Here is a 24499-nt window from a genome sequence, read left to right on the forward strand (position 1 = left end):
GTCAGAATGAACTGGATGGAGAATTTGTTTATTATTAATTGTGATATACGTCAAAAACGGATTTTAAATTGTGGGTTGCTAAATAAAAAGAGAAGGCACATAATAAGAAATTTATTATTAAAATTATTATTTATTGAAATCTATGAACATTTTGGAAAGTATAAATTTTCAGTATCCAAGTAATTGTCCAGAGTTTGAGTTTGTTAAAGATTAAACGGTCTTTTCCATTAGTTTAGTGCACTGATTGAAGAAGATAGAAACATGTATTTACAGTTTAAATTAAGTTTTTGTTTAATATTTCGTGCAATTTAAGTTATAGTGTTCCATTAAGAAATAAACATTTAGCTGAATTTTCTGTCAACTTTGGTGTCCCACAAGGAAGCTATTTAGGTACCATATTGTTTTTTAACTTCCCATAGGAAGTTATTGTAATGGGTTCGATTTGTCAAATTGAAAATTTTGAAATTTCTCGACGTTTCAAGTCGTTCCTAGAGTCGAAATAAAAGATTTTTAGAAAGATGTCTGTCCGTGCGTGTGTACGTACGTTCGTACGTCCGTACGTTTGCGAGGTTTTTTTCGTTGTCCATAGCTCAAGAACCAGAAGTCATATTGGCTTCAAATAAATTTTGTTAGATACATTTATTTGAATTCGATATCGATATTAATAAGGCAGAAAGGGTGAAACGGTGAAAATGTTGGTTAACCCTAAATATCTCATGAACCAAAAACGCTAGAGACTTGAATTAAATTGTATAGAATATATTGTAACGTGATAACAAACCAGTATATTTTTTGAAAAAAGTATAAATAAAAAAAAACTGAAAAAAATGTGTCAGCTCGAAAATTTTTACGAATAAAAAATGATTTTATCTCCAAAACAATTTTGAGCAACGAAAAATAACGTTTTAAACATTTGGTAAGATTTTGAGAAAAATCAAAAAACCTAAAAAAACATTACTCAAAGTTGGTAAAAATTGAATTTGCACTTAAGTATCTTTTCAAATATAAATGAGAATATAGCTTTTGTTTTCTACTTCGAAAAAATTTGAAAAAAAATCGAATTGACAATTGACCTGAACAAAAAAAACAATACTAAAACTTGGTAAAAATTTACTTTCGACTCAAATAGCTTTTTAAAAATTAAAATATTGTCTTCAAAATTTTTTATTTGACAGAAAATGTTGTTTCTTCGCCCATTTGGACTCGGTATACAAATTGTAGGTAATTTTCATCCCTGACATTACTCTTACACAGAAACGGTTGAGTGTTGTAAGTCACTATAGGCAGTGGATAAAATTTTGACGTTTAGTCTTGTGTTTCTCGGGAGCATGTTCGTAGAATATGTTAATAATTAGTTTAGGTGTTTGTTGTACTTTTTGAGAGTCCATGTTTTATCTAAAACCAAGCAAAAGCGAAACAAAAACGCCACGAAATTAAAAACGTTCTCGACAGTATTTTCATGAGAAAAAATCTGCATTTGTTCTGTTGTTGGTGTCATAGGTTAGATTAGGTTGAGGGGCTGACAGTTGATGTATTTACCGTCACACTTAGATCAACACAGATTCATTGTGATACTCGTGAGTATTGCTACTCAAGCTTATAAGAAAAACCTATGTGTTCAGTTAGCCAAGCCATTTAGAGGCTTTGACGAAGTTCAGAATGTTAGTACCTGGCGTACTAGAGAGTTCTTCTAAATCCCCGAAGAAATAGTTGCCAAGCAGTTTCTTCCTTTGATGGGAGAGTGCGGAGTGTCTTCATGGACCTCCTCGTTACCGCATCCTCTGATCATAGATCATCTGAACTGATTCTCATCTTTATCATATGATAACCTAACAGATTATGTCCAGTGATTATGCTTACAAGAGATCGAACTGATCCCTTGTGTAGCTGCATAATTCTTTCCGTACTTTGTTTGTTAAAACAGGGCCAGATCTTTCTTGTAGTGCCGCAGGTGTCAAGAAGGTTCTACCTTTCATCGGCCTTGATAGTTATTCTATTTGAGATTTCCTGTTTTAAATAACAGGTAGGGGTGCTAACTAGCTGAGCTTGGCTTACGTCAAGCATTGACTCTAATATCGCTAATTCATTGACTTTCTTGTTGCCTAGTATTTCGCTGCGGCCTGGGACTCAGCAGAGTCTAATGTTGTGCTGTGCGCCAAAAACCTTAAGCTCTTCGCGACAGCATGAAACAAGCTTTGATTTTACCTCAGTAGCAGTAATCGCTTTTATTGCTTCTTGGCTATCAATTTAAAAGGTGATATCAGCTTGTGGTATCGCCATCATTGATACCTTTGTAGAAGCTGTTGTCACTGCCAGGACCTCTGCTTGGCGCTAATGTAGTTTGGAAGCCTAAGCAAGGCAGTAAAATTGGTCAGAATTTTCCTGATTCTTGATGATAAATTTGTACTTTCTAGTTTTTTCCTACCTTTTCCCATATGATTGATGAGAAAGCTTTTTTCTAAAGCGAGATTCAGATCAACTCTGACGCAATATCTATGTCGCAGTGTTCTTGAATTAGAAGTGTGTCCGGATTTTGAATCACCTGTCCTACTTCCCTACAGAATACATTCCAGTTTGTTTTCCTGAAATTCCTAAAGGGTTTTGGAGTTGCTGTTTCATTTTGTATCAAGAAGCCTATCATATTGTGCTTGAATTATTGGTTAGGGTAGCGTCAAGCACTTCTTTTCTATTTTTAGTTACAAAAGTGGGTTCGTTACCCCTGTTTGCTACTAAAAGATTATATTCTAGTATAAATTCAAAAATAGACTCACCTCTGTTGTTGATGTCGGTATTATCCCATTGGGTGTGATGTGGCTCTCAGAGCCAGCTTGTAATGTTAGCGGGAGGCCCTTCTGGTCGCATGCGGCATATAGCACGATGTCAGGATCAGTGGTGGGAGTCCCTTCCTTTCTAGTTGCACAGTACACTGGTCTGGATCACTGTAATTTGCTTAAAGAAATTAGTTACTTGTGTGGTCTGATGCATGTATTCCTTTAATTCTGCCATTTGAAATCAAGGGTTCTTGAATCAGGGCACTGTCAATTTCTCTACTTCCGAAGATGTAGACAAGATTGGAGCTGCAGCTTTACTGTGATGAAGTTTAATTTGTATCAATTTCATGTTCATATTTTATTACTTACTTTGGTACCGGTTGATGCCGATGCGAACTTTGTAGCCAATTTTTCGCAAAAGGTATATAGACTTGTGGCTAAGTTGCACTTCTGTATTGTTCTCCCGTCTCTATTACTTTCCAGCTTTGACTTAGCTGTTCCGTATTTAGAGATTGAAGATTTCTTTCTACGCAATCTCGGGGTATCGCGGGACCTTTGATCATCATTTTGGCCTTAGGATCGACGAAGTCGCTGATTTCATTCGGACCGATTAAGCGGAGATCAGCGTTGGGCCAGGGAGCTACCGTTCTTTTGACGAAGTCCTGCAGGAAAGCAAGAGTATTGTCATCCTCGCACGTCAGAACTTTGATCCCATGGATGGTTCTGAGGTTCCCAAAGAGTGGTGGTGGCATGCTTTTAACGATAACATCGTTAACCTAATCCTCATCATTTCCAATACTTGCCATTGGTCTTCTGAGAGTTTTCTTGAGGGATTTCCGTAATCCGCAATGGCGAATTTGAGCGCCTCCAACGTCTCTTCTGTAGCCAAAGTCTTTTTTCTTTTCTGCAGTGGTGATCTTTTCGTGGCCGAAAGTGTGTTATCCTGCCTTGTTCTCTTGGATGTTTTTGCTACTGAATCAGGGGAGGCACATGGCCCACCATCTCCTTCTCCCTCATCAGGTTCTTAGACCCTATATTTTTGTTTTTATTCGTTGCTGTCAGTGTCTTATGGTTGCGTCTTTGTTGGATAGGCGTCAAATTGTCCGTTCAGTGTTTCGTATTCTCCTCTGAAGAATTCTGTCTTCGGTGAGAATTTTGGTAGTCTTTTTCTCGATCACCGTTTTTGTCGTCCTAGTAACGTCCATGACACTGCTGCTTGAAAAAGGTGAAGGGGTTATGCTAGAGCTGCATTCGGGGACATGGCCCCTTGTACTGCTTTCACAAGTACCCTCTAGATTCGTCTCCTTCGAGACCGTCTTACCATCCTCCAAGCCCGTTGTTGCACATGGCCCCGTACTGGATTTGGCGGATGTAGATGCCTTTGAAGTTTGCAACGGCGTCTGTTCCCTAATCAGGGAGCCAACTGAAGGGGTCGTTCCTTTCTTGGATTGAACAATATCAATCGGTAGATTGGGCGGTCCCATCAGCGCACCCACGTCACTGTCTCCTTTGGAATCCGCCTCTCCTGATGTTTGGGCACATGGTCCCCCATCATAAGAGGATCGTTCTTTAGGAAAGCACGAGCTTTGAAAAGTCGTTTCTGCTCGTTTGCTGTCAATTCCTCCCATTTCCTTTTCCCAGGTCGTTTGATTGTCTTCTTACAGTTGGAGATTCTACTCCGAACTCCGAAGTGGTCGACAAATGTGAGATGGTAGAGCTAGCAACTGAACATGTGTCGTCATCGGTCTCTAGTGTTCCGATGCTAGCGCCATCCTCCACACCGAGGTTGGAATAAGAAGTGAGAAGAAAGTCCTCTTCCTCCTGTGTAATGGTCGTTGCTGTGTTCGCTGTAGTTTTGTCCTTATGTGCGTTCTTGTCTGTCACTCGGGACTTCTCCCCTCCTACTGTTGGAGAGGCAATGCCCGCGCCAGCAACAGTGACTTCTGCAGACGTTTCACCGCATATTCCCGCTGGTTTTTCATTCTTTTGTTGTGTTCTGTCCATGGTTTTTTGTTTTTTGGGTTTCTCTTAGTTTGCTTAAAAAAAGATCAGCTGATCAGCTGAGGACTTAAGAAATAAAAATCTACAGCTAATCAGCTGAAAATTTAAGCGTAAGCCTCCTCACCACTACAAGGGGAGGTGTTGGTGTCATATAAAGCTTTATAAACAAACCCATTTTGAAGGAGACGACTGAACATAACGATTTATGGCCAAAATTTATTCACACTGCTGATTGTGAATGATTCCTAAATTTGACATTTGATTCATCTGGTTGCCATTATGCATTATTTTAATTTGAACTAAGTTTTTTATTCTTGGTTTATAGAACGCGTCTTTAATTGTTGAATTCGATTTGCAATTTTTAAATACTATATTTTTTTAAGAATTACAAATTTTGACATTCAAGGTCACTAGAATTAAAATGTATGGGTTTTAAAGAGATATCTTTGTTTGCGTTGGAACGTCTGATTGAACTTCCTTTTTTCGTCGGTCATATCTCCAAAACAGAGCAGAGATATCGACTACAAATAAATTTTGTCTTAGATAAGAATATCAAGATATACCGAAATGACTTTCAAAAACTTTTTTTTTTAAATAAGAAAAACTAAACAAATTTGTTTTACCAAACAAAGGTTTTATTATCTCTTAAACAATTTAAAGCAACGTTACAATTTGTACTAATTTTTTAAAGAACTAACATTTTCTTAAAAATTTTAGGTCCAAAGTTACATGCGGCATTATAACCAAACGTAAGAAATATAATTTTTGCAGTCATCCCTTAAATTGTTTCTATTGTCATGTGCAAAATAAAATATTTAAATGTTTAAGAACGTGTTGTTAAACCTTCTTCGGAACTTTGAGTTCCAAAAGAAAACCTACACAATTTTGAGTGTGTTGAGTCACAATATTTACCTAAATTCCAAAATCACTTCTTAAAAGATAAGAATTTATATCTACTATGATATGAATGAATATTACTCATAACTGTAATATTTCAAAAGTACCTAAAATTAACAATGAATATTATTGAAAGAATTCAACAAGAAGTAAAAGCAGAAGCAAAAGAAGTGGGTCTAAATGTCAACACATTTCTTTAAGTCAAATAAAAAAATGAATCATAATTGAATGATAAATAGTAGTAGACATTTGATAGGAAGTAGTAGAAAGTTGAGTAGCTGTCAATTTCGAAGCTTTCATCTTCTGACATTTGACAATGAGCAGATTTAGGCGATACTAGGGAAAGTAAGGCAAGTTTCTAGTATCTGATTGGATAACTGCCAAAAAATTGACTTCCAATTAAGGCAACTTTATTGGAAAAGTGACTGGAAAGAGAGTCAAGCAGATTCACAATGACAGCTAATCATGTTTTTTATTTAACTGAAATCTGAACTTTATAACTCTGTGGTTTATTCATTTTCTGCACAATTCTTTTTAATATTTTATGTAAAAGGGTTCCTTGTCAAATTGGAAAAGGAATAATAAATATTTGTTTAAAATCACAAATACAAGTCGAGATGGACTTATAACTGATTGAGAAGTTTCTTGTAGACAATTATGTTGTTGGTAGTTTTTGCACGATCAACTCAAAGTAGAGGTTAATGAAGCAAAGTACCGAGTTTGAAGTTTATGACACTTGACCACTATGATTCAACTAGTCAGTGCCTTGGTCAAAATTTACGTTAAAAAAATGCAGTTCACTGCAAATAAAGTCCCTTATGTTGTCTGAACCTTAAATTACGCTATTACCTTAAGATGTGGTAAGCAAAAACATTAAAAAAAGAAAAATCCATCGTGTAAATTGTAGAAACTTCACAGTTTGCTTAAATTCCACCATGTAAACACGGAAATACTTACATTTACTCGTGTCAACAAACGAAGTTGCAATAACTTTTTAAGTACGTACATATTTCACCGACCATCTGTATAGTACTTGCTATTTTTAATTCTATCAACACGTAAAATAGCTTTTATAATTATCAGGTATTCGAAACCAATTGCAATTTATATAGCAGGTTGATACGTCAGATGAGTCATTTGTCTATTGTTTTTATACTCTAAACGTAACGTATATGCACAATTATTATTTTTTCCTTATCAAATTTATAGCTTATCAGTTTCTTTTTTATTGAATGTAAATTAATTAAAAACCCTTTGCCATATTTCGTTTTAGTATAACAAACATTAAAGTAAACGTAATAATTCAGTTAGCGATTTGTCGGACAAGAAGTCGTACGCAAATTGCAACAAAAACACAATAATTGTTCCTGTTGACGTTTGGGAACGTTGTTCGTTAAAGCATACTCGGTACTTGTTTTTAATAACAGTTCAGGAAGTGTCAATTTTCTTTAATCATTGGGTATTGAAAATTATATACATACATATTATTTTTAATGAATTAGAACCTTACAAAACAAAAAAACTTGTTTTAAAACACCTGTGTATTTGAGTTTTGAGTTTAGATATTAATTCGTTATTGTGAAGTCAAATTGCTGGTTACGAAGTGTCAAAAAAGTTGTTCAACAAACGAACTAAATAACAAACCGAACTGTCAAACTGCTTCTTATTTCAAAATTAATTAATTTATGGTGAAACAAATAGTGAATTACAATAAATTTGTATCATAATTAAGTCTGAGAAATCTCACAACAACGAGTGTAAAAATTGTATCCAAGTGTCTTCATCATTGTATTGTCCAACGTGACAGTCCACACCCAGAGTGTTCAGTGCTTTTTTTTTATAACTTCACATTTTTGTTGGTTGAACAAAATGTCAGAGAATTTCCTTCCTTATAATACTTTCTATCACGTGCTTCGAAATAAATAAAAATGGAACATCAAGATTATGACCTTTGATTTTTATTTTTAAATTGTGCAAAAACTTTCAGACGGAATAATTTTATCTGGATTATTATTGATTAAAATTTCCTGTCTGCATAAATCTTATCTTTGTTTCATTGGTCATTGTTATACTCCTACAAAATGCGATAAAGTAAATTAATTTTGTTTAAGAAATAGAACGAGGGGGTAATAACTTCAATGATTCGACTTTTTTGTATGTGCAAAAACATATATGTATATTTTGTAAAGGGATTAAATTATTGATTTAAATTTGATTTCAGATTAGATTTTCAGTTTTATTTTGTTAATTTTTTGTTATACAAATTTGTTAACACAATTTGACAGATAATAATTTGACATTTGTTTGTATGTATAAAAACTCATTACGGAATGTCAAAAATTATGATCATGCATTAACATACATACATAATATCAGAAATAAAAAACCTTTTATTTTGGCTTAGATCTGTCAAAAATTTAATTTTAACTTTATTCGTCTTCTAATTGTGTATAAAACTGATTGTGTTTATTAGACAGTTGAATTTTGTAAATTAATATTTCACTTATGCTACCGTATGTCAGAACAGTTATCATCAATTTTTCAATGTCTTGACATATCACTTAACTATAAGATGTCAATGTTTTCTTTAAAGTTGTCATTCTGTCAAATTAATGAATTTAAAATTATTCGTCTTCTAATTGGCTACAAAAATTGATTTTTTTTAACAGACAATTTAATTTAGTAGATTGATTTTTCTCTTACACCACAGTACATAAGAACAATTTTTCTCAATTTTTCATTTTTTTTGACATATTGCTCACCTATAAGCTGTTTATGTTTTCTCTAGGGTTGTCATTCTGTCAAATTATTGAATTTAACATTAATCGTTGTCTAATTGGCTATACAAATTGATTTTTTTTTGATCAGGCTGTTTTATTGTTTTGACATATTGCTCAACTATATAAGTTTTCAATATTTTCTTTAGCGCTGTCATTAAAAACTGTCATTCTGGGAGAGTCATCATTTATCTTAAATTCTTTGCCAAATTTTATGGACTCAATTATGTTGACAGAAAAGCCTACAACATATTTGTACGTCTGACAGCCAGTTTGGGTTACTTATATTTTTTCATGTTTTCAGTTATTTGACATATTATTCAACTATAAGCTGTCAATGCTTTCTTAATAAGAAAGATACATTTTTTGACAACCACCATCTTTGTAAAAATCCTTGCAAGCGCAAGTTTTATGCATTCATTCACACAACTCGCTTGTACGTCTGACAGCCAGCTTGGGTTAGTAAAATTTAAGCGTAATATTGATCAACTCTTAAGGAACGTATCAACTAATGTCAAGAGGCATAATCTAATCGAAGTAGTTCATAAACAAAGTATTTGTTTTGCTATTACTTTCGTCATTTAATTTAATTACTAAATAATTATTTTCAAATTCTTTTAATCAAGTTCAAATCAAATCAAAAATAATAAATTCTTTCCCGATTGATATCTTAAGAAATAAACATGTATGTAAGCACTTATGTATATGTTTACTTAAAACTTACAAATTGTAAATAAATAGAGCCCTTCAAAGATTTCAAGAGCAATTTCAAAGCCCTTCAAACATTTCAAGAGTGATGTCAATAATTTTGTCATCGACATCCAAGAAAGTTATTGGTGCATTCGCACGGGATATGACTCTTTAAAAAGTGAACTTCAATTTTTCGACCATTTAACTTTTCATCGAAGTTAAGTTCAACAAAAATTCATTCTCTTAAACGTCAAAAACGGAACAGTTTTTAGTAATGATTTTAATAACATTTGTTTACTTTTTTTCATTTCAGCTTATTTGTGATATAATTAATAAGGACAAAACCAATGCATACACAAACGATATAAGTCTAAAAAAACAAAAATGGTGACAAGTAATTTTGACAAATTTCGACTACTTCTATGGAAGAACTGGATACTACAATGGAATCACAAACTTCAACTTTGTGTGGAACTAGTGCTGCCTGCAGTTTTCTCATTGCTGCTTGTTTTGGTGCGAGTTTTGGTGCCAATAGAACATGAAGGCGCTACAATATATAATACGGCATTGCCTTTAGATACTCTTGATTTATTAAAGTAAGTTCTTAAGAGATTTTGTATAATTTTGTTTTTTTGGCAAGAAAAAAATATTATTTCAATTTGCTCGCAATTAAAAAATACTCAAGAAAAAAAAAAACATTGCTTTATAGGTGCCCCCCACTTGAAAATCTTCAACAGATCTTCAATTTTTTCCCTTCACTAAAGCACATGATAAACCTTTGACCTTTTGGTTTGGTTTAATTTGTTTTGGTTTAGTTTGTTTTGGGTTTATTTCTTTTTTTACTTTTATTTATTTGACATAACTGCAAAATCCATTTCGTATCATTTTTTGTTTAAGTTTTTGTTGCAGTCAAACTTCAAAATGTCATTGAAACAATTAAGGTTTATACTTTTATTTGACGTTAATGCTGTCATATGCATATGTACATACAAAATGTGAAAACCTTATGGCTGAATCACAAATACGCTTCAGCTTCGTTTGCGTTACGGTGGGCCTGCTTGCTTTGAATGACATTTCTATTATTTCATCCCTCCAAAGAGTAAAGATTTTGTTTGTTGACATTTTTTACAGCTGTTAAGCTGTCAAAGAAAGCAAATGTTCAGATAATTGAACTAGAGCTTCCGTTTGAAGTCACATTACGTTCTTTTCCTTACGATTGTCAAACAAAACGTGAGGTCGAAGCTCCATTGTAATAGCATGCATTGAATTCCTATGGTTGAACTCGTAAACGTCAGATGAAGCCGAAGCTGAAGCGTGTTTGTGATTCAGCCATTAATTTCAAAGCAAAACTGACATTGTTTTAGATCAATTTTGTTAGCGAAAGTGAAAACGACAGTTTGTTTTGATGTAAGCAAAGCATGTGTTGATGAATTAAGACACAAGTTTTCTTAACCAACATGACAGCTTTGATTTTTTTGAAGTTTTAATCGAGCTCGGACAAAAGCTTTACAATTAAGAAAAGGGTTTAAAATTCGACATTTAACTGTATTCAGAGCACTTTTCGTGGCTCTAGCTTAATTTCGTTAAAGTTAACGAAACTGAACGAAGCTAAAAAAACGTATTTTAATTTCAGAGGGAACTGTCAATTTTGTATGCTTACAACTGTCATACAAGGTGTTACCAGCTTAAATAAATTTAAATTATTTTTGGTTATTTTATATCATTTAATTCAATATCATACTTTAATTTTTTTTTTTTAAATGTTTACATGTTGAGCACACACTTTCATCTTGCTTTTACATATATTTTTTTGTCGTTTTTTTCCTCCAATTTTTAGGTCTCTTTTTGGACGTTCAGCGATAATCAGGAAATTAAAACGGAAGACATTCCAACCCAGGCAAGCACGTTTGATAGATCAAAAAAGCTCTTTTTGTAGCTTTAATAGAAATTCCTTACAAAAAACAACAATTTTTACTTACACAATTTTTTTTCAAACTTAACCACAATATTCTATTGTAAATTGCATGATTCTGTAGTTATAGAAAAACCAACCTAACCTTACCTAACCTAAACTCTTAAATGTCTGAAAGTTAACGAAAGCTTTCAAGTAGAAATTTAACCATTTTATTAGACAGAAATGTTACTAACTTTTTATACCATTTTTCATTAAAAACACTTTACATACAATTTTTGACAAGCCTTATTTTTTAATACTAACTTCATGTCGCATGTCAGATTTAACTAATTTACTTAATTACGCCCTCTTACAGACAAAACGTCACAACAAAATCATTAGAGAAATTAAGCTATCATTTGGCATATTCACCAAATACAACGTGTTTTGAAAATATTGTAAAACATGCAGCTGACAGCTTGAACTTGACATATAGTGGATATGCCAGTGGTAGGGAAATGCAAGATGCTCTTATGGACAACACTTATCTCGGTGGTGTTCAGTTTGACGATTCGAAAAATTGCTATGAAAATTTGAACTATCAAATTCGGTTTCCTAGCGAGCTAAGAACAGCTGCCAGTTCGAATGTACTTAAAACATGGCTAACCAATACGCTTTTTATACCATTCGATCCTATTGGTCCACGAAATACTCCCGATGTGGATGGAGGAATTCCAGTGGGATATCTGAGGGAAGGATTTCTTCCAGTGCAGAATGCGATATCGACGGCTTTCATCAAGCTTTCGTCAAAAAATCTCACCGATCAAATTTTGCCAAGAGTGATGCTTCAACGGTACCCTTATCCCGAGTACACCAATGATCCGCTATTGGTTGGTTTGGCTTCGATGATGTCGTTCATAATTGTTCTCAGTTACATTTACCCAGTGACCTATACTGTCAAAGTGAGTTTCAAATTGAGAGTTCTTGAAAAGGAAAGAGTTTAATGTTTTGTTTTGTGTTTTAGTACATTACAGCAGAAAAAGAAAAGCAACTTAAGGAAGTCATGAAGATTATGGGTCTTCAGAACTGGTTGCATTGGACAGCGTGGTTTGTCAAGGGATTCCTCATGATGGGCTTCTCGTCCCTTTTGATTACAACTATTTTAATGGTAATTAATTTAAGAGATTTGAAGAAACACGCCTTTACTAAAACTCGTCTTGTTATTTTCCAGATAAAATGGAGCGACGGAGTTGGTGTCTTGACACACAGTTCTTTCACGGCAGTTTTTTTCTTCTTTCTGATTTTCACTATAGCCACGAATACGTTTTGCTTTATGCTGGCAACACTTTTCTCTAAGGCCAGTACAGCTGCAGCTATAACGGGACTAATATGGTTCATCTTGTACATACCGTACACTTTTTTCCAGTTAAATTACGAGGGCCTAGCACTAGCTACCAAATTGCTGTGGTCACTTTTGTGCAACACAGCTCTCAGTTTCGGAATTCGGGTTATCATAAGTTTCGAAATCGATGGTAATGGTTTTCAGTGGGATAATATTTTCTCGCCTGTCAGTGTTGATGATTCCCTAACGATGGCTCACATTCTGGGTATGATGCTGTTGTCAAGTGTCATTTACATGATCATTTGCTTGTATTTGGAGCAAATCTACGCTGGAGATTATGGAGTCCCCAAAAAATGGTACTTCCCATTTACCAAGACATTTTGGTTTGGAGAACCGGTTTTTTTGGGCATTGAAGATTCGAGTACTGATACCAAACGAGACCATCCAAGTTCGTTTGAAATAGAGCCAGTGGGAAAGCATGTTGGGCTGCAAATTAAGAATCTAACGAAGGTCTTTGGCCAACGGAAAGCTGTCAAAGATCTTTCGTTAAATATGTACGAAGATGAAATAACGGTTTTGTTGGGTCACAATGGAGCTGGCAAAACAACAACAATCTCAATGTTAACAGGAATGTTTCCGCCTTCATCGGGAACAGCGATTATCAATGGCAGTGACATACGAACAAACATAGACGGCGCTCGTATGTCATTGGGTATATGCCCTCAGCATAATATTCTCTTTGACGATCTGACCGTTAGAGACCATTTGATATTCTACAGTCGTCTGAAAGGTCTAAAAGGTGAAGAATTGGAAGCTGAAGTTAGTAGATATATTAAGAAAATTGAATTGGAGAATAAGGCAAATGTGGCGTCGTCAAAGCTGTCAGGTGGTATGAAGCGAAAACTTTCGGTTTGTGCAGCTTTTTGTGGTGGAACAAAAGTTGTTTTATGCGATGAACCCAGCTCTGGTATGGATCCAGCGGCTAGAAGACAACTATGGGATTTGCTGCAATCTGAAAAAGTCGGACGGACGATATTGTTGACGACGCATTTCATGGACGAAGCTGATGTGTTGGGAGATCGCATTGCAATTATGTCAGATGGAGAGCTGAAGTGCATGGGGACATCGTTCTTTTTGAAGAAGAAATACGGAAGTGGCTATAAATTGGTGAGTAAAGCCTTAATTATGCTTGCATTTTTTCCGAAAACTTTGTTTCTTTTTTGAAAGATTTGTGTGAAGAAGAAAGAATGTGATGCAGCAAGTGTGACAAAGCTTCTCAATCAATACATTCCCGACTTGAAACCCGAAGCCGATATCGGTGCTGAACTCTCATACCAATTACCTGACTCATACTCATCGCATTTCGAAAAAATGTTCCACGATCTAGAAACACAATCGGATGAATTAGCACTCAATGGTTATGGTATTTCGATAACATCCCTCGAAGAAGTTTTCATGAAAGTTGGTGCCGAAAAGTCGATGGCCATAAATTCTGTGGGTTCACCAATAATGAATGGCAATGGATTTGGATCCGACGATGGGGAATCTATGACTTGTAAGCTATAAAAAAAATCTATGACACATGTAGTTCCTAATTTTTAATACCGCTTCTTTTTTCCAGCTGATAATATGTTCTCGGACAATCAGCGTCTCCTCAAAGGCCACAACCTCATCCTAAGTCAATGGCAATCTATGATGATGAAGAAAGTCCTCTTTACAATTCGAAATAGATTATTATTTGCCATTCAGAATCTAATTCCGATTCTCTTTGTTACCTTGACAGTTCTTGTATCGAAAAATAGTTCTTACGCGGCGCTAAGACCCATGCAAATGGGTATCACTCAATATCCAACGACTGTGACAGTCTTAGAAACAACTTCGAAAGTTGTTAGCGGATCATTGGAAGCAAATATTAGTGAAAATTATAAGGCAATTGTTGAATCATATTCATCTGCTCACGAACTTCATAATACAGGAGGCGTGGGCTTCAAAGACTTTATGTTGGAACTTGGAAAAACACTTCAAATTCGCATCAATTCGAGATATATTGCTGCAGCAACCATAGACACAGGCACCATCATAGCTTGGCTGAATAATAAGCCACTTCATTCAGCACCACTTACAGTTAACTTAATTCACAATGCCATGGCCAAGTAAGATAATAATTTTAAATTAAATTGAGTCTAATCTTATTCTTGAACTTTTTCTTCGTTTTTCTTCTTAGAGCTCTTATTGGAAGTAACGCTTCTATAACGGTCACAAATGCTCCGCTGCCATTTTCTAAAGATTCAAAGTTTGAATTGCTGAATAGCGGACAAAATCTAGGAACTCAACTTTCGTTAAATTTATGCTTTTGTATGTGTTTTGTTAGTGCTTTGTATGTTATGTTCTTAGTTAAGGAAAATGAAAGTCGTGCCAAATTGTTACAATTTGTGAGTGGAGTAAAAGTTTTGACATTTTGGTTTTCACATTTTGTCTGGGATTACGTAACTTATACGTTTACAGCGATTGTTTTGATGTTAACATTGGCGTGCTTTCAAGAAGAGGGATATGCAACGTTTGACGAATTGGGTAAGTTATTTACATAACTTGATTTTGTTTTTCTAAACTACTATTTTCTGTCAAAATAAAATTGACATCAAATTTGACCCACGTGGTTTTATTAATCGAACTTAGATTCGACTTGGATTTTGGGTTCAAGTTCGTTAAAATATTAAATTCTAGGTTATAACTCATTGAAATCAAACGGAACCAAGCTTCAACTATAATAGACTAAACCGAGCTTTAGCAAGCTTAAGGGAACGAACCAATACGCAGCCTTATATGTCACCAACCGTAATAGGCGTTCTTTTCAGTTTTGTTAAATATCGCTAACTTTCGCGCAATTACGCAAGAGCCATTTAAATGGCTTGAGCTTAAGCAAATGTCAAATTTGAAACGCATTTTGTTTGACATTTGCTTATGTTACTTGAATCCATTGGTTACTTTTTGTTTTGACGATAACTTCTGATAATTTTTCGTTTGGTTTTGACATTAGCTTACTTTCGGTTAAGTCTATTATAGTTGGGGCTTTAGCCAGTCTTAAAAAGAATGTTAAATTTTAACACAACCAAATGTCAAACAATGTTAATTTTGCTAGAGTTAACGAAACTTAACGAAAAAATGTGTACTGATAATCATATCCACATAAGAAGTAATTTTACACACTTAAGCTTAAATAAGACTGTTATGGTTGGAACTTAATTTTTAACTTAACGTCAATAATTTGACATAATTTGACGTTCATTTAGCAATCTTTTTAAATGTTAATTATCAATCTTTTTTAAATTTTTTTTTTAAGGTCGAAACTTTGTACTTATGTTACTTTTTGGATGTTCAGTGCTGCCATTTACGTACTTAATGTCAGGATTTTTCTCAGAACCTGCTACTGGACTTGCTAGACTGTCAATAATTAATATATTTTGTGGTAAGCTGTTGATTAAAAATTTCATCAGAAAATCAAATTTATTTATTAAATTTATTAATTTTCAGGAAATGCATTTTTCATTGTGATTCTTGTTATGAGCTCAAATTTATTCGACACCAAAGATACAGCTGATATATTGGAGAAATTCTTCCTTGCTTTCCCACATTTCTCATTAGCTCAGGGATTGAATAAACTCTTTACAAATTCTCAAACTAGAAAACTTTGTTTAGCAATTCCGGAATTTATTCGCTGTTCGGTATACAAACAGTGCTGTCGTAAGTATTAGCTTTATTCAATGTCATTAAATTTGAGTACTTATCGAGTTTTCTTCTTTAGCACTACAACCGTATTTTACATGGGAAGCACCAGGAATACTTCGTGAAGTCATTTATCTAATAATTACCAGTGTTGTTTTCTTAATAATTTTAATACTTAAGGAATATCGTGTTTTGGGCAATATTTGGTTTAAAATCAAAGAAAAAACAACGTGAGAATAATTTAAAAAATTAAATTTAACAACTTTTTTATATAACGTTAAATTTTTCGTTAAGTAGTAAACCACCACAACCACCACCAGAGGATGGATATTTTGACGAAGACGTACAACAGGAAAAACAGAGGGTTGAAAATATGTCATCGACTGATATTGCTGTACAAAATTTGGTTCTTGATAAAGTCACTAAATTCTATGGGAAATTCTTGGCAGTTAATCAAGTTTCAGTTGGAGTTAAACAGTGAGTTAAAAAAAAAACAGAGTATTCCTGTGATTTAACGAAAGTTTTTAACTGGCGCCCAACACGAATTAGATCACACTTCGAAATGGAACTTTATTGACTTTTTAATTTTCTTTTTAGCTCGGAATGTTTTGGTTTACTCGGTGTAAATGGTGCTGGAAAAACGACAACCTTCAAAATGCTCACTGGTGACGAAAGAATATCATCTGGTGATGGCTACGTCAAAGGCTTGAGCTTGAAACGGGATATGAATGAAGTGTACCAAGAAATCGGTTATTGTCCACAGTTCGATGCGTTGTTCGACAATTTTACCGGTCGTGAGACTCTGAAAATTTACGCTCTACTGCGCGGAATTCCAGAAAAAAGGATCCCTCAGGTTTCTTCAGATCTGGCCAAATCGTTCGGTTTCATGCAGCACTACAACAAGCATGTCCAAGCTTACAGTGGAGGTAATAAGCGAAAGCTCAGCACCGCTTTGGCAGTGATGGGCAGTCCGTCCGTAGTTTACCTTGACGAACCGACCACGGGAATGGATCCCGGTGCTCGACGTCAACTGTGGAACATGGTTTGTCGAATTCGTGATGCTGGCAAATCCATAGTTCTAACATCACATAGTATGGAAGAATGTGAGGCTCTATGCACCCGTTTGGCTATAATGGTGAATGGAGAATTCAAGTGCATAGGTTCAACGCAGCATCTCAAGAACAAATTTACCAAAGGCTTTATACTTAAATTCAAATTGAAAAGAGGAAGCGAAAATGATGCGATAGAAGTTATGGAAGAGGACACACAAAAAGTACTGAATTTCATTATGACAGAATTCCCCGAAGCTGTTTTGCAGTAAGTTTTCAAAAATCTATCCCATTTTTCGTTTCTTAAGATCTAACATTTTTCTGTTTCTTCTTGTTCAGGGAGAAATTCCAATTGATTTTGACATTCTACATTCCATTGTCGAGCATTTCATGGTCAAGAATATTTGGTCTTGTAGAGAGCAATAAGGATGCTCTCAATATCGAGGACTACTCAATAAGTCAAACCACCCTCGAGGAGATATTCTTGCAGTTTGCCAAATACCAGCGAGATGATCCGCGTGACATCAAGTGAGGAATCGATGTAGAATTTGTTATGTAGCCAAAGTAGAACTAATCGGATTTTAATGTAGCAAATTAATATATTTAAATTTGTAAATAGTCTGTTAACTTTTTATAATTTCAAAGATCTAACTAACAATGAAATAATCCAGCTGAAACTACTAACATAAATATGGAGTATTTTTGACTTAAAAAAACAAACTACTATAATGACAAATATTTTTAAATTTTCTCTAAACAATTAAAAACAAAAAAGTAGACATGGATTGGGCCTGTTCAAAGAGTGTGTGACATGTGGAGCAACGTAAAGTAAAATTTAAAACCATTCAAAAGGCTATCGAAGGAATTATTGAAGTGTCCTTAAAACTACAAACTAATTGACCAACAGACTGTGACAGCACATGCAGATAAATCAATTAAAAAATAGCTTAATTTATTAAAATTAGTTTTTTTTTATTTTTACAAATTAAAATTGAAATTATAATTTTGTTTAATTTCATTTTTCTATGATAGTAGTTACACGATTAAGTACTTATAATGTTGTATATTTATAGTACATAATTATGTAATTTGTACAGAATGGAGAATTTTACTTAATTTAGGGCGAGTATTAACTTTTCTTTTGTATTTTTTTCAAATCGTGAAATGCCCAAAAGTTATCTAATTCTACTATAAAATCGAACAATACTTTTTTCTTTTTTATTTTTATTTTGTATGAAGAAAACATTAAATGTGATGATTTATAATTTTAAGAAACTTGTATAGAAAATGAAATAAAAAGTAAACTATTTATATGTAAAATGTATTTATGTATGAATTTGTAAAAATGATTATAAATAGTTTGAAGTGCGATAAGAAAACAAAATAAAAATGTTGACAAAAATCGAAACCAAAATATACATAATGTCATTTTTTATAAAAAGTTTTGCATGATTTTTTGTGTCACTGATTTGTGTGACGTTTCATCATCTTACCTCTCTTCAATTAATTTTTGAGAAAAAGTAAAAATTTCGTTTCTTCCTTTCATTTAAGGCATTACAAGGAAGAGAGAAAAATTATGAGTTGTCAAAGATGTTGATAGAATGTCCAAAAATGTCAAACCGAGAAATGTCAATAATAATAATCGAAAAGAACAGCCTGCACGACAACACTTCCGGCAACGGATTCAGGTTCATAGTACGTGTTTTCCATACCTCAACATCCACAAAGGAACTTGGTATTCTCCAGATCAATCTCCCGTCAACCAGATTGACCATATTGCGATCGACGCCAGATATGCTTCCAGCATCATGGATGTCCGAACTTTCCGAGGAGCTAACATCGACTCGTACCATTGCCTCGTTGTAGCTAAGGTAGCATTTCGGGTTTCCAGACCCAAGGCAAAACAGGGAGGTTCTGGGAGAAGGTACAACGTCGAACGGCTACGATCGCCAAATCCTTTTCCGACCGAGTTACAAGCAACCTCTCTCGAAGTTCTCTGCGGCCAACACAATGTATCGAAAACCAGGGGCAACATTGCCAAGATGCAATCAGGGAATCCACCTCTGATGTGTTGGTTTTCAAGCAGCCACCAACAAGGAACCCCTGGTTTGATGTGGAATGTAGGCAGGCTAATGCAGCCAACAACAGGCACACAAAGCGGCGCTGCCTAAAAGGACGAGAACTGCTCATGAGCTCTATGAGCAGAAGAGGCGAGAGGAACGCCGACTTCTCAGAAGGAAAAAGAGAGGGCATGAGAAGCGTGCGGTCGAAGATGTTGAGAGGTATAAAAGCAGGAATGAGGTTCGAAAGTTGTATGAACAGGTGAAACGAAATTAACAGATACATAAACCTAGAACCGAAGGCTGCAAAGACGAAAGTGGAAACATCATAGTGGAACCACAGTCAATGCTGAGGATATGCCAGGCCCACTTCTGCAGACTGTATAATGGCGACGACGAACCCAATTCCGGTGTCATTCAGGATGATCCATTCAACATAGACGACGAACGCCAACAATCCCGTCCTCCCAAATTAGACGAAGTAAGGATTGCCATATCTAAGCTGAAGTCTAATAATGCCGCTGGAGCGGATGGCTTAAATGCCGTGCTCTTTAAAGCAGCTGGAGATAAGTTGGTTAGGAGTATGCACCAACTTATCTGTAAGATATGGTCAGAAGAAAGCATGTCCGATGAATGGATTGCTTGCCCGATCCTGAAAAAGGAGACCCTCTAAACTGCACCAACTATAGAGGAATCAGTCTACTTAACATCGCCTACAAAATCTTCTCTGCCGTAATATGTGAACGTTTAAAGCCCATCGTCAACAACCTGAAAGGTCCTTAGCAGTGTGGTTTTAGACCAGGAAAGTCCACAGTCCACACCAAATCGACACCCACCATCTTTTCATCGATTTCAAGGCCGCATATGACAGCATCTAAAGGGACGAGCTGTATAGAGCCATGTCTAGTTTTGGCATCCCTGCCAAACTCGTCCGTTTGTGCAGGATGACCATGGAGAATTCACGCTGCTCCATAAAGGTTGGAAACAACTTAACAGAACCTTTCGATATCAAAAAAGGTTTTAGACAAGGTGATACGCTGTCATGTGATTTTTTTAACATCGTGCTTGAAAGAATAGTGCAGAGCTCACACGTCAACACTTGAGGCACTATCTTTCAAAAGTTTGTTCAATTACTAGCATATGCTGATGACATTGACATAATCGGAAGAACTCAGCGTGAGGTCAATGGGGCTTTTGTGAGTGTTGAGGCAGAGGCGGCAAAATGGGTTTGACGGTTAATGAAGGCAAAACAAAGTACATGCTGTCGTCAAGAAAGGACATACAATACCGACGTCTTGGTCAAAACGTCGCCATGGACGGACGTAACTTTGAGGTAGTCAAGAACTTCGTCTACCTAGGCTCCGCTGTACACGCAGAAAACAACACCAGCCCTGAGATCAAATTGAGTAGTAAAGTCCTCTCTTGAGGAACCAAAGTGTTGCTATATAAGACCCTTATCATCCCGTTCTGCTATACGGTGCAGAAGCATGGACTATGACAAAAGCGGATGAAAGAACCTTGGATCGGTTGCAGAGAAAAGTTCTTCGTGTGATCTACGGTCCCGTATGCATCAAACCGGAGTGGAGGAGAAGATGAAACGACGAGCTATACGGGCTGTACAGCGACGTAGACTTAGCCAGAAAGGTAAAAGTCCAACGACTAAGATGGCTGGGTCACGTAGAGCGCATGGAAACTAATGCTCCAGCCCGGAAAGTCTTCGAATCCACACCCACAGGACAGCGCAGTAGAGGAAGACCGCGGATCAGGTGGCGCGCACAAGCGGAAGTTGACCTCACCCAACTTGGAGCACGAAACTGAAGACATCTAGCTAGGGACAGAGCTAGATGGGGAAGTTTGTTGGGTGAGGCCCAAGTTCATACAGGAATGCAGCGCCACCTTAAGTAAGTAAGTAAGTGAAATGTCAAACTTGTCGTTAAGAAAAATGGGTTTTGAGCTGCGTGAACTTTACTGAATAGCAAAATTGACATAGTTGTCAAAAAATTATAGTCAGTTCCAAATTTATTGTAAAATAAAATATTTAATTGATAAGTTATGTAAATCACCGGGTTTGTTAATGGAGATACAGACATATGAATACTTTTAATCAATTTCTAGGTTCCTAAAAATTCCACCATACATGTGATGAATTAGTTGTACCGCCAGTAAACCACATTTAACAGCAATTCCTGGATAGCTTTGGATGTCTTTTGTTGTTCTTTTACACTTTACGCACTCACAAGAGATTATCCGGATATCCTATCTGACAAATTGAACACAGCCAATACAAATTGTATATAAAATAACCACAAACGTCAAATCATGACATTTCAAGTTTGTCAGTTTTCACATAAATATGTCTGGAACAATCTAATGATGTTTTGGCTTGGTGAATTCCGGTTTACCATTCTATATTGGAGAAGCGATCGATTATCTTCATGCATCTGAAACACGGATTTAGTAAGTTTCTAGAGAAAATTTGAAGGACAGTTTTTCGAGTAATGGATTCAATTACTTTCCGAATCTGACGAAAATTAATAAAACAATATTTTTTATAAACTAAATTTTCGTTCAAAAACAAATAACAATAAATAGCGTCACAGAATGCCAAATATCGTTTTCGTTCAATTTGTTTCGTTTTTGAAAAATTATAGAATCCGATCTAAAAATTGATTTCCACCCCAAACAGAATCCAATTAATTCTTTTTTGACAAGTAAGTCCTTTGACGTTTCATAAATTATTTGTAATAAATGACAACAATTTCTCGCTGAAATTATACCTTACGATGTAAGGTGAACCTTAATGTTCTCCTCTTTTGGTTAGAGTTAAACCAATTGTGAGAAATTGTTGTCATTTATCCCAAATAATGTATGAAATGTCAAAGGACTCAATTGTCAAAAAAAACGTAAAATAATTGAAATAGTCTTTATATATATATATTTCATCAATTTTTCAAATTTATATCATTAACGGTACCTCCAATCTAAAAAATAATTCACAATAAGTAATAAACGTCAATTAGCACTTGATTAACTTCTTAATTTATTGAAGTAACATTAATGATTTTCAAAGTTTCAAATTTTAAGCATACCGTTTAAAAAACTCATTGATTCTATTTGTTTAAACTTTGATAAACTTTGTGATAAAAAGTTAGAAGAATTTCATATTCAGCTCCTTTTTCGCTACTTATAAGTTTTAAGCTTGGGTTTTATTTAGTCTTAGTTGTTTTTTTTAAGACACCAGCAACGTAAGCATGCTACATTCACAAAACAACGATAAGAATTCGATCAAATTTAAAGTGGACAAAAACAAAAAAAAACTGTACCACAAAGAAGCTATAATGGGGGCGGATTTAAAAAGAATAATACAGAAATGCGAACTTGACATTTTATTATTTTTCAATGATTGACATTTATAGCTTGGTTAGAAGAATGTTTATATACCTTCTTTTTTTTAAATTGTGATATCACTTTCATTAATATAGCAGTAAAAATAACGCTTAGTTGTGGAAGCATACAAAATAAAAGTCAAATTGTGAAACTTAACGAAAAATTAAAGAAACTTCAAACTAAATCCAGAAAATGAAGATTAGACAGAGAAAAAGATTTTGAACTTCACGATTAAAAAAAAAACAAGATAAAATCAATTTTATATGCATCTCTTGTCAAATCATAGATTCCTTTCCGTCAAATTATAATAAACGTCAAAAATAAGTATTTAGTAAATGACATCTGAAGTTAACTGCCGGTTTATGAAACTGCTTATGGCTTAGCTCAGTATTGGAAATTTTTAGGAACACTTATTAAGTTCAAACGTGAAGGCTTCATGTGTTAGAAACAAATTGTATCTAATAATTAGTTTTATTTTTTTATTGAAAGTGTCACTTGCAATAAAATGGCGGATAGTGGAGGATATGTAGTTCGACAAAGAGTACCATCGGAATTTTAGAGAAGTTGCTGCCAAAAACTCAACGTTGTTCCTGTCATATTCATTTTTGTATCAGACTTAATTTGGTGAGAACATTTTGCTTTTTGTGTTGTTTCAATTTATAGTTATTTTTGCATTTCCTATAAAATATTAATTCATGAACTGACAGAAGATTAATTTTCAGGTTAATTACCGATTCTAGTTTTACTCACAGTAACCATTAACCGGTCGTTAAAATCTACAGTGCTGGTAAGTTTATAAGTAACCAATATGTTAATAATTTAATAATAGTTTCTATATTCCAAAGGAATGCAGTTATAGCAAAAAAAAGTTTGTTTGTTTTAGCATTTTTATAGGTTCTATGTGTCATATAAACGTAACAAAATTTTTTTGTTAACCACTGTCTAAAAGCTTGTCGTGTGATGGATACTATAACATATGACGTATTTAATTGTTGAATATATTAATTATTTGCTTTCCCTAATTTAACCACAACAAATTCAGTTTTTAAGAGCAATGACATACGATAAAGTCGGCTTTAATTTCTATTTTTATTTGCCTCTGCTCTATCAACATTCATACGATATCATCGCACCCTATCGGTGGTCAATTTTTGTCGCTTGAAAAAGGTTTTGGTTTTCTTTGGAATTTACACAAACTATGAGTCAGACGTCAGAAGTCAGTTGGTGGAACAGTCTGTCTCTTTGTATACAACGAACTCACTCTTATATCATGCTTAAGTAAATAATTTATTTTATTTCAGCCTCAGACAGATGGGTGTTAACAGAGATGGTATAAGATTAGAATTTTATTTAAAGTGTGGTTTCTCCCAACACAAGAAAACTTAAGAAATAGTAAAAAAGGAGAAAGTAAAGTAAAAATTACCTGACAAATATATGTTGGATTAGTGTATTTTATTTTAGTTGATTAAATATCTTAGTCTGGCAATAATTCGACTCATAGATCACTCTATCATGTCAAATTTTTGAGTGAATACTTTTAAAAAATTAAGAAAATATGACTTGTATAAGACTTTTTAAGCTATCTAAATTCATACTACGAAATTCGTAATTGTTTTCCAAATCTAAATAATCCCTGTCTTCAATATTCAGTTCAATATTTCGAGTATTTCATAATATTTTTTTAAATTTTCATATGTTGTTAGATTTCAACTGTCTCACATAAATAAAAAAAAAACCATTGAAAAAATAATGTTGGAAATGGGTACTTTTAAAATTTTAGTAGATATTTGAAATAGAAGCTCGTAATTAACCTGAATATCACCGTTGTTGGTTGTATTTTACATTTTGAAAGAGGTGTATTTTAAAAGCTGAATAATTAAAAGGTAAAATTCTAATTCAGGACAACTG

At 34.4% G+C, this 24499-nt stretch overlaps 1 protein-coding gene across 11 annotated transcripts in view; it reads left to right on the top strand.

Moving 5' to 3' along the window:
• LOC129944211 (phospholipid-transporting ATPase ABCA1-like) overlaps positions 1 to 17864 on the top strand; it is a 30367-nt gene extending 12503 nt beyond the window's left edge. Inside the window, exons 2-15 of one of the 11 annotated variants that reach the window (XR_008781408.1) lie at positions 9450 to 9732; positions 10974 to 11033; positions 11407 to 11992; positions 12055 to 13539; positions 13600 to 13927; positions 13994 to 14525; positions 14597 to 14943; positions 15713 to 15838; positions 15904 to 16113; positions 16175 to 16325; positions 16390 to 16572; positions 16693 to 17412; positions 17484 to 17730; positions 17790 to 17864. Coding sequence is in view for 10 of the 11 variants with exons in the window: in XM_056053490.1 (XP_055909465.1) it covers positions 9521 to 9732; positions 10974 to 11033; positions 11407 to 11992; positions 12055 to 13539; positions 13600 to 13927; positions 13994 to 14525; positions 14597 to 14943; positions 15713 to 15838; positions 15904 to 16113; positions 16175 to 16325; positions 16390 to 16572; positions 16693 to 17412; positions 17484 to 17676 (5133 nt within the window). In the remaining variant the exon portion in view is untranslated. Of the gene's footprint in view, positions 1 to 6974; positions 7129 to 7234; positions 7358 to 9205; positions 9354 to 9449; positions 9733 to 10973; positions 11034 to 11406; positions 11993 to 12054; positions 13540 to 13599; positions 13928 to 13993; positions 14526 to 14596; positions 14944 to 15712; positions 15839 to 15903; positions 16114 to 16174; positions 16326 to 16389; positions 16573 to 16692; positions 17413 to 17483 lie in introns of those variants that run through there. The other 10 variants (XM_056053497.1, XM_056053498.1, XM_056053494.1 and 7 more) reach the window with 10 other exon arrangements.
• Positions 17865 to 24499: the final 6635 nt, after the last annotated feature.

Source organism: Eupeodes corollae, chromosome 2 (assembly GCF_945859685.1).
Source record: "Eupeodes corollae chromosome 2, idEupCoro1.1, whole genome shotgun sequence".
In the NCBI taxonomy this organism is placed as follows: domain Eukaryota; kingdom Metazoa; phylum Arthropoda; class Insecta; order Diptera; family Syrphidae; genus Eupeodes; species Eupeodes corollae.